The sequence below is a fragment of the Fukomys damarensis genome, unplaced genomic scaffold (assembly GCF_012274545.1).
Source record: "Fukomys damarensis isolate Sample0158 unplaced genomic scaffold, DMR_v1.0_HiC HiC_scaffold_32, whole genome shotgun sequence".
Classification (NCBI taxonomy): Eukaryota; Metazoa; Chordata; class Mammalia; order Rodentia; family Bathyergidae; genus Fukomys; species Fukomys damarensis.
In genome coordinates, this window is record NW_022900944.1 from 35,102,809 (window position 1) to 35,112,583 (window position 9,775).

General features: G+C 46.6%; 1 protein-coding gene across 1 annotated transcript in view; it reads left to right on the top strand.

Annotated features, from left to right (window-relative positions):
• The window catches only part of Zfhx3 (zinc finger homeobox 3), a 234,412-nt gene that overhangs the window by 64,976 nt on the left and 159,661 nt on the right, over positions 1 to 9,775 (top strand). The window contains exon 2 of the mRNA XM_033757937.1: positions 9,524 to 9,775. Within this exon, the coding sequence (XP_033613828.1) occupies positions 9,570 to 9,775 (206 nt within the window). The 5' untranslated portion in view covers positions 9,524 to 9,569. The remainder of the gene's footprint in view (positions 1 to 9,523) is intronic.

The following is a 9,775-nucleotide window of genomic DNA, read 5'->3' on the forward strand; positions in this document are numbered from 1 at the left end:
TTTCTTTTTAATTCCTTGAAATACCAGCTTCTCTCTTATGGCACAAGCAGGCTGGGTTCCTACTTCTGGTCCTGCCTTCTCTCCCCTGCAATACCCTGTGTTATAACCAGAATATCGAAGTATTTGTGGGCTCCCTGCAGAACAGACCGAGCAAGCAGTTTTCACTTCCAGGCTGATTTATGTTCACACTGGAAGTAGCACAATGCACTTATTAGCAAACATAGAGCCCAGGGCCTGGTTCTCTGGGCCTTCCGGGCAGTGGACCTCCTGCAGCAGGGGAGACCTTTTCAAGCACATGTGTTCTCTGACCCTGCCACCATTACAGAATCCTTCTCCAGGGTGCTGGGAAATCGCAACCAAGCAGATGGAATCTCACCTATTTATGGCTTAACACTTACTGACTTAGACGCAGCAGCTATACGCAAACAGTGTTACTGTATAAAGCACTGAGTGCAATTCAATAGGGCTCTTCTGTGGATTCCAAGCTAAACAGATGTGGATACTATTTTGTTGCCCCTTGAATGAGGTTTCTGCTTACCTTAGAATCTGGGTTGCCTTTGAAAAAAAAAAAAGAGGCGGGGTTACTGAGGGTATAGTTTATTCATTGTTGTATATTTTTTTCTTTCTACTGTGCTTTAGTCTGGACTTGGCAATGGTCACTTGCCGTAGGCTGTGGAGTACTCCTCTGGTAGCTGCCCTTGTCCTTTATTTAGAACTCTTTTCACTGTTAGGGAAATCTGTCTGAAGCTAGGACCATGGGTGTTCCATGAGTAAATGGGTCGGTGTATATTACTTGAAATACTGCCCAAGTTAGAATGGCCATTTATTTGTCTTCTCCAACCAGGGAACTTTACCTAGAAGCCTCTCAGCTGCAGGAAGAGAAGACTGGTTTTCTTGTCTGTCCACACCTCCCTTTGTAGCCTCAGCACCTCCTCCTCTTAATGAAGCTGTGCCGGGAATGAATTTCCAATAGAGACAAGGAGTTAGATCCCTAACAGAGCAGTGGACTGTGCAGAAGGATTTTTGGAGGCTTACTGTGTGGGATTCTATTCTGGACAGTTTCTTTTTTCTTTTTCTTTTCTTTTTGGGACACTGTTTCAGGTGTACAAAAAAGTTGTAAAAATACAACAAAGAATTCTCCTCCCTTCATCCAGACCCTCCTATGTTAACATTTCATATTCATTTCTCCATATGCCATTTGAAAGCTAAGTCATCATGAACTTTTACCTCTAAATATGCTGAAGTATTTTTAAAAAAACACAAAGATGCGGGGCATGGTAGTGCACGCCTGTGATCCCAGCACTCAGGAGGCTGAGGCAGGAGTGTCGCTAGGAGTTCAAGGCGAGGCTGGACTACACAGTGAGACCCTGTCTCAAAAAAAACAAAAAACAGAAATCCCCAAAGGCATTCCATTATGTAAGGACAGCGAACTGTATCAAAATTAGGAAATTAACATTCATACATTACTTTTAGTTCATCTACAGATCTTATTCAGATTTTGCCAGTTGTTCCAGTTATGTCCTTTATAGGGAAAGGAAATCCCCGATTATGTTTTAGGATTACACGTCATGTCTTCCTCGTTTTCCTTGAACATTGTTTCAGTCTGTCCTGTTTCATGATGCTGACATTTCTGAATAGCAAAGGACATTTTGTAGGCTTTGCTCAGTTTGGATTTGTCTGATGTTCTTTCCTGATTAGATTTAGGATTTGCTTTTTTGTTTTTGGCAGGAATGCCAAGCGAGGGATGTTGTGTTTTTCTCAGTGTATCCCATCAGGAGGCACTTGATGTCTCTCGTCTCATTGCTGCTCATGTGAACTTTGATCACTTATTAAGGTGGTGTTTGCCAAGATTCTCCACTGAAAAGTTATTATTTTCTTCTGTAATTAGTAAGTGTCACTGGAGAGATTCTTTGAGACTAAAAACTTGCGTGTATTAATTTCAGTATCCATTGGTCCTTCCCCAAATGGATTATTACTGTAATGATGGTTACCTAAGTGATTTTCTAAATCTATAGTTTATTCTACATGTATTCATTGTGTTTGTACCTTAAAGAATATCATTTTTTCCTCCTCACACATCTTCCTTTCCCTCTCCTTCCCTCCCCTTTCCTCTTTTTCCTTTTCTTTTTTCTTCTCCTCCCCCTCTCTTTCTCCTCTCTCTGTCCTCTTCCTTCAGTTTTCTTCTTTGCCTTCCTCTTTATTCTCCTCGTACTTTCTTATGTTATGTTATGTTATGTTATTTATTTATTTTCATTCGTTCATTCAGTACCGGGGATCGAACTCAGGACCTTGCACTTGTGAGGCAGGCATGGTGCCACTGAGCTAAATCCCGGGCCCGGCCTGGTCCATCTTGTACTTTTGTATACTGGAGATTGAACCCAGGGTGTTTCATATGCTAGACAAAGCTCCACTACTAAGTTATGTTCCCAGCCCTTATTACTTTTTTTTTCTTAATGGTTATTTTATGTCTTGGGTTGTAATCCTTCACTCTTATTTTTCTTGCTCAAATTGTGCCCAGTGGGGCCAGTGGGGCCCCACCAGCCCTATCCTAGGTCCTCGACAGGCCTCACTCTTTGAGCACATGACACTCCAAGCTCATCTTGCACTCCTTCTGCTCCAGCCCAAGAACTGGCCATTTCTTCTAGGACCTCTGGTTCTGTTGACTACAAGTGATTACATTGGGCCTTCTTAAACTATAGGAAGAATGAGATTCAGGGATATCTTTTTTTCCTCTTGAAGTGCTCTTTCTCTCATGACCTCAGTTTCCCCCATTGTTTTACTAAGCACCTACTATATCTTGGATGTAGAGGGTACAGAGATGAATGACACATGGGACCTGTTCTCATGTTGTTCGCAGCTTAGACAGGTCAACAGATGACCAACCGCAGCAGGGTGGTGACCCCACATTGCCATCTGTGGCCACATATGAAAGACAGAGACGCTTCAAGCTGGCAGAGTAACCGGATTGATTACTCAGGAATGAAAAGAATCTCCACTGTTCAAAGGCTGCCTGATAGAACCTCCTGACCACAGTAAAATCCCCTTGCAAATCCAGAGAGCAGAGCATTTCGCAGTGGAAACATACTATTTGGAAGCTTTGGTAATTGTGAGAAAGATTAAACCAGACTTTAATTCCTTACAAATTCCCCTCGCTCCTCCCAGTTCCACTCTGAAGGTAGAAGACATGGGGAATCCTCCTCCTGTGGGGCAGGCAGGATTGTCGTACAGTAGCGGAGCGCTGTCTGGCCGTACAATGGGCCGTCTCTTCTCCGTGCCCTTGAGCGGTGCGTGCTCAGCCGCTCTGATCGTGCTCCTCTTTACCAGTCTCCCTCCTCCAGGAGTGCCCGGAGCGAATCAGAATGTTCCTTCCTGGTGCAGCCAGAGAACAACAGCACTGCAAACCCGCTGTGTTCCAACAGGTACAGAGCACTCCTGTTGCCGCACCCTCGTGGGGCCTCCTCCACTGAATTTACAGTCAAGTAAAACCCCCAGGCCTTTTGTTTGTTTGTTTATTTTTTGGCATGAACCGCTGTTAATTTAGAGCCTGCATACTTTGTTGATTTAGCTGATTGCCTGAACTTAAATACATAGCTTCATATTCCTCTTTCTAAAATTTCATCTTGTTTGGGCCTTTTCTTTCAACTGGCTGAGGGTTTTTACTTTTCCCTTCAGTCTTGATTCCATTTACCGCAGTAGTTGTTCCTGTTAACTTTCTGTGCTGTGTACATAGATGTGTGTGCTTGTTCTCATTCCTCGGGTTATTGCCTTCAGTGAAAAGAGCAAGAGACAAAAGACAGAGCCCTGTGTCGTGTCACTGGACACTGACCTCCTAAGTTGATAGTTCAGGCAGTGGCATCAACCAGCTATAAAACTGGCTAGACTTTATTTGAAAACAGTATTTTCCTATTCTGAATATAAAGAAATGACAAATTTTGGCATACCTTCTTTTTCTAAGAAAAAGTCTTTACTAATTTTCTCAGATCAGTGCGCCGAAGTGAGGCTATTTTTCCATATATTTTACGTGAGTTTTCTTACAGGAGCTACAGCTAATTCCTCAGGATCACCCTCCTCCCCTAAAATACTTTTCCAGCAATAGCTGAATCTGTTCTAAACCTAGAAAATACTTGCAATATATCATCTACAGCATATTCCTTTAACTTTAATAACATTGCTTAATCCAAAATGATATGTATTCACATTTCACTTTCTCTCTTCCTGACTTTTTTACCACTGAGTGTTCTTACCATTTAAGATTGTTGTACTAGTTTGCCCATGGTTAAGATGAAACCTGGTTGTAGTTGCTAGGATCTGACACATAGTAGGTTCACAGTAAATACTGCAGCAAATGAGCTAATACATTTCCTGATATTTTATGCCTTTCTTCCTTCCTGTTTTAGAAAATCAGGATGTGGGGCCCATTTTGCAGTTTCTACCCTATCTTTCCCCCACCTACTTTGTCTCCCTCTGCCTATCTGGAGACATTTAAGTGAAGAGGGTCATTTTGAGTTCTCCTGCATCACTCCCAAGCAAGGAAAGGGCATTGGGGCGGGGTCTTTTAAAATAACAATCTGGTAGCCCCTGATTTTAGGAGAGCCCCCAAGTGCAGAAAGATTGAATACAGCGACTGGTAGCTTAATAGTTTAATACCTAGCACGGGATGGGGGCTGGGGGTTGAATGCAAATGTTGGATATTGTTTTAAGAAGTGGACATTAAAAAAAAACCACAGAGTGGCTAAAAGTACAGACTCCAGAGCCACACTGCCTGGATTTGCCATTTAGAACCTGCAGCTTCAGTTTCCCCATCTTTAAAATGGGGATGAAAACAGCACCCATCTCCTCAAGTGGATATGAGAATCACCGTGTTGTTGTACCCATCAGCTCCAGCACAGTGCCTAGCTCACTGAGTGATAGCTTCTAGAAGTTTAAAGGCTTCAACTTTAAAAAACTCTGGGGACAAAAATGAAGTCACCTACAGCCTTATTCCCTGAAAATGACCATCATAAAAATTTTGATATAAAGTCTTTTGTTTAGTGTGTGTACCTATAGGTCCTTCCTTTAGAATCTGGTCATTTTCCCGTGCCTGTAAATAGTTTCCTTAAGGCATTTTTCTCACAATCTATGGAACGCTGTGCACTTTGAGTTGTTCAGAGTGTGTTCTTGCCCGATTATTTCCAATTTTAATTTCTTTTTTCTGTTATAAATGTTGTGATGAATAATCTTACATCTCCATGGATCTTCAGGGCTGTCTCCTTAGGATAAATCCCTAGAATGGAGAGATTGCTGAGTCAAGGGCCTGTGCTCTGCCTGGGTGCCTGCAGGAAGGCGGCGGGGTGCCTGTTGCTTCTCCCTGGGGCTGCCAGGAGCACCCCGACTGCTGCTTGACTTGACTGCTGATGGTCTCCAGGGATGCCTGTCCCCTGGGTTATTCACAGAGGCAACAGTTTCCCTCACTCTCTCTATTCTGTCTTTGTTTTTCTTTCCTTCCCCTTTGTTTCCCTTCTTGGTTTTCTGCCAAACAGCCCCTTGTGAAAGGACCGCCTAATTAACCCTGTGCTAATTAACAATTTAAAATTACACAGTGGGACTGTTCATGTTTAATTCTCTGGGAGCTGGAGTAAGAGCGGGAGCCCCCTCCCCTTCCTCATAACTGTGCCCCTCCCAGTCCTTCCTGGAACTGTTGGGTTCTACCTCACCTTGTCTCCTTCAAGGAGTACCATCATACTTCAGCAGCACATTTCTTTAGTTTACAGAGGAAGACAGATGCCTTGCCTAATGGGGACCCACAAGGCAACGCAGGAAAATTTTTGTTTTGTTTTTTGAGACAGGGTTTTCCGGTATAGTTCCAAGCAGGCCTTGAACACGAGATCCCTCAGACTCAGCCTCCCATGTATTGGGATTACAGTTGTGTACCACTATGCCCAGATGAAATGGACTTTTATCCTTCTAAGCAATATTTGAAAAGTAGAGGCTGATACTTTTGTTTTGGTCCCGGGGATCGAACTCCAGTCCTTGCGCTTGCAAGGCACGCAGCAGAACCACTGAGCTAAATCCCCAGCCCAGAGGCTGATACTTGTAAAGATTGAATGGACTACGAGGGATGAGACTGTAATTTTGGAAGATGAACACAGGTGGGGGTTCTGGATGAAGGCAACAGAATTTTTCTGTACAAGATTGCTTCTCAGATGGCAGATTTCAACTCCAAGAAGAAGACCACATACGAGAAGGATTGTTATCTAGGTCACTCCTATATCTTCACTTGAACTTTGTCATTGGAGAGATGTACTCCATTAAAATCTAGCTGAATCCTTAAATAAAAATAATACCACATTGGAGTATACTGTTGGAGGTTGTGAGCTGCACAGCTATTCATTGAGGGGAATCTGGGGGTGTCAGAGGTGGAAGGAGAAGCAGGCTGCAGGAGGGGTCGAGGGTGTGTGAGGTGTGGGGTCCAGGCCTGGAGCCCAGGGCTGGGAGAGGTGTGTGCAGCCGGCAGAGGGGCTGCCCGTGAAAGCGTGGGGTGGGGGGACCCACACGGTTCCCAGGCTGCCCTCTGTAACTGAAGATCATTGATTTTACGGGAAACCATGTTTACAGACAGAGTGCTGATCGACCTGCCGAGTTGACTTCTGCCTCCTTAAGTAAGAACTACCTTTTTCTTATTGACTGGCTGATAAACAGTGAGCGCCTCGGCCAGCTGGGTGGGAGAGTGGTGGATGCCCTGAGGTCCTTGAGCTGCAAGACTAGGTGGGATGAAGAGATTTCTTCATGTCACTGCTGCAGTCCCCCATCTGTCATTATCCCTGCACCTTCCTGGGGTGGGTGGGGGTAGGGATAAAGCCATCTTTCCCTGGTTACCTAGCAATACAGGTGCCAGGCACAGACAAACTGGTCACTCAGTAAAGATGTGAGGCAGAATGTCTCAAGGTTTAGGTTACCTGGGTAAAAATGCAGATTGTGACGGGGTGGGGAGGTGCTGGGAATCTGTATTTCTTGCAAGCTCTGTGGTGAGGACAAAGCTGTTCATCCATGAACCATACTTTGCTTATTAGCAAAGTTGCCAAAGGTTCTGCTGTCATCATGGCCAGTGTGCATAGAAAGGAAGCCCAGAGCAGGCAATGTGGATCTGGAAATGGGGTCCTTTTCCACCTGTGTCTTAATAGGTGATTACCTGCTGTGAATGAGTGGCCCCTACTGTCACCACCGTGGAGTCATGTGTCTCTTACCAGTAGTCATGATGCCGTTTCTTTTTCTTTTTGGTACCAGGAATTGAACTTGGGACTTTATGCTTTCGAGGCAGGCGGTGGAACCACTGAGCTAAATTTCTAGCCCAACTATGTCATTTCTTGTCACCTGCTTTGGAGTAGAAAACAAAGTTAGGGAGTTTTTAAAAACGCCCAGCCATTTAGATGGATAGTTTGTGGAAGAGGAGGAGGAAGGAGAGAGCAGAGCAAGCAAAGCCCACCAATTAATTGGTAAACGCTTGCAGGTTTCTCTGGCCCAGCCCAGGCTGGAGAGGAGATTGGCTTTGCTGTCGATAAACAAGTCCCTGGTGCAGCATCAAAGCTGTTCTCCTTTATCAATCGTGGCCTCCCCTTCCTGCATGTTCCTGTAACTTACCAAGCATTTATGACATTGATTTTACAATCGGGCTGTTAACCCTCCCGCCCCTTCAGGCCTGCCAACCTTTGTGGCCTGAGTTGTCAATCACATGTCATTTGGCCAATCAGAAGCATCTTTAAGAAGATCTGCCCTGGATTCTCATCTGTATCCCAGCTAATCCTTGAAAGAAGTCACATTGCTTTTGCTTTTGGGTTTGGGTTAGCATAGTCATGTCTGTTTCAAACGAACATGTCTTTTCTAATACACACAAAACTTTGTTGTCACGGAGTCTGAGATTACAAATTGAAAGATGATTGTGTGCATGTGCATTTTAAACAAATCATGGCACATTCTTCCAAAAAGTTATTTCTCCTGAGACTTCTGGTAAACCTGCCTTTTCCATCTTTTCCCGAGGGGGAGCTGTTGGCTCACTGTGTAGTCAAGAATGGAGAACTGAAACAAAGGAGGAGAAGATGAGGGGTGTGGGGGCTGGAGGGAGCCCAAGCACAGCCCAAACCTTCATCTGCTGTGTATGAATGAGTGGTGGGTGGAGACGCTGCCAAAAGTTCTCCAGGAAGGAGGAGTCAGGGAAGGATGGCCAGGGATCTATCTGCCAAAAAAAAAAAAATCAGGGCCTTCGAGGTGCTGAGTTGCCTGTAGGGGCAGCTCCGAGACGGAAGAAGGGGCCCTGTGATGATGCTGCCACAGGAGCCAGGTGGCTGGTGATCTGATGCTGCCTTCCCCAGGGACATAAGGTCTCAGAGGGCAAGTTCAGTGCAGTGGCACTTTGGAGTCGGAAACGGAAAAGCCCCAGGGCTGCAGGACAGCTGCTTGGGTAGCGACTAATAACTAAGAGGCAGGTGCGGAACCGGGGCTCCCTGAGCCCAGCTGCTGTCTCGGCTTGCGCTAAGATCCTTGATAGCAAAACCCACCAAGCACGTGGTGAACGGGCTCCCTCCAGACGGGGTGAGGCGGAGCCTGCTGGAGCGGGAGTTGGCAGATCAAGAGTCTGGTCTGTTCTTCCTGGAAATATCAAGCTCACGCTTTGCAACTGCATAATTTTTGTCTGTAGTCAGCCAAGCCTCAGGCAAGGGGTTTCTCCAGGTTGGGGCCGAGGACATGCTAATTTAGGGGCCTGTCTTCTCTTCTTTGGTGATCAGGGTGGTGTTGGTTTTATTTTGATGTTTAACTTCTCAATTTTACTGCCTGGAAGATGTGATTGATGCTGGAGACCTGGAGAGGGGAGTCCCTGCATTGACCCTCTTGGGGACTGTGGAAGGGGGGTCCAGGCCTGCACTCCTGTCCTCCGATCCTCACAGACCTCTGAGACTTGAACTTCTCAAACTAGACACGTGGCCAATAAAAGCAATTACAGTGACTTCTCCAAATCAACATATCCCAGTTTTTTATCTTTTTTCCTGAGAGTGCTAAACTTTCTTCCCCTTGGTCTTGCTGTCCCGAATGATAAGCCAGCGGTGACTTAGGGGTGGCCTGTGTGCCGTGGGACCTCGATGCTCTAACCTCATTGGGGGCTGGCGAGGTAACAGCCCTGCTCCCGTGGCTCCTTGCACCAGGACAGCCAGGCAGCACTGGCAGAGAATGGAAATTCAGACTGGTCTCCAGGGGTAGAGCAGCGGGCAGTCTGAAGTCAGAGAGGCGTGCTCCGGATTCCCCTTCTCTGTGCCCGCTGCTTGTGTTTGGACCCGGCCGTGATGCCCACAGGCACTGCCGCCCTCCATGCTGCTTGGCCCGGGGCCACGTGCCCAGGCCTGCCTTCCGCCCCGATGGGCTCCGCATTGTGGGTGTGGACAAAAGCATCTCAGAGCGCTCCTAGCACGGGATCTTATCCTCGGCCCTCCTAACCTCTTTCCTTTCTCTCTCTCTTTCCCCTCTCTCCCTCCTCCCCCTCGCCTCCGCCCTTCAGGTCCGATCCGTACTGGGTGCAATGAAAGCTCCACGCAGGCCTTACCATGGAAGGCTGTGACTCGCCCGTCGTCTCGGGGAAGGACAATGGGTGTGGTATCCCTCAGCACCGGCAATGGACTGAACTCAACAGCACCCACCTCCCCGACAAACCCAGCAGCATGGAGCAGCCCACAGGCGAGAGCCACGGGCCCCTGGACAGCCTGAGGGCCCCCTTCAATGAGCGCCTGGCGGACAGCAGCGCCCCCTCGGC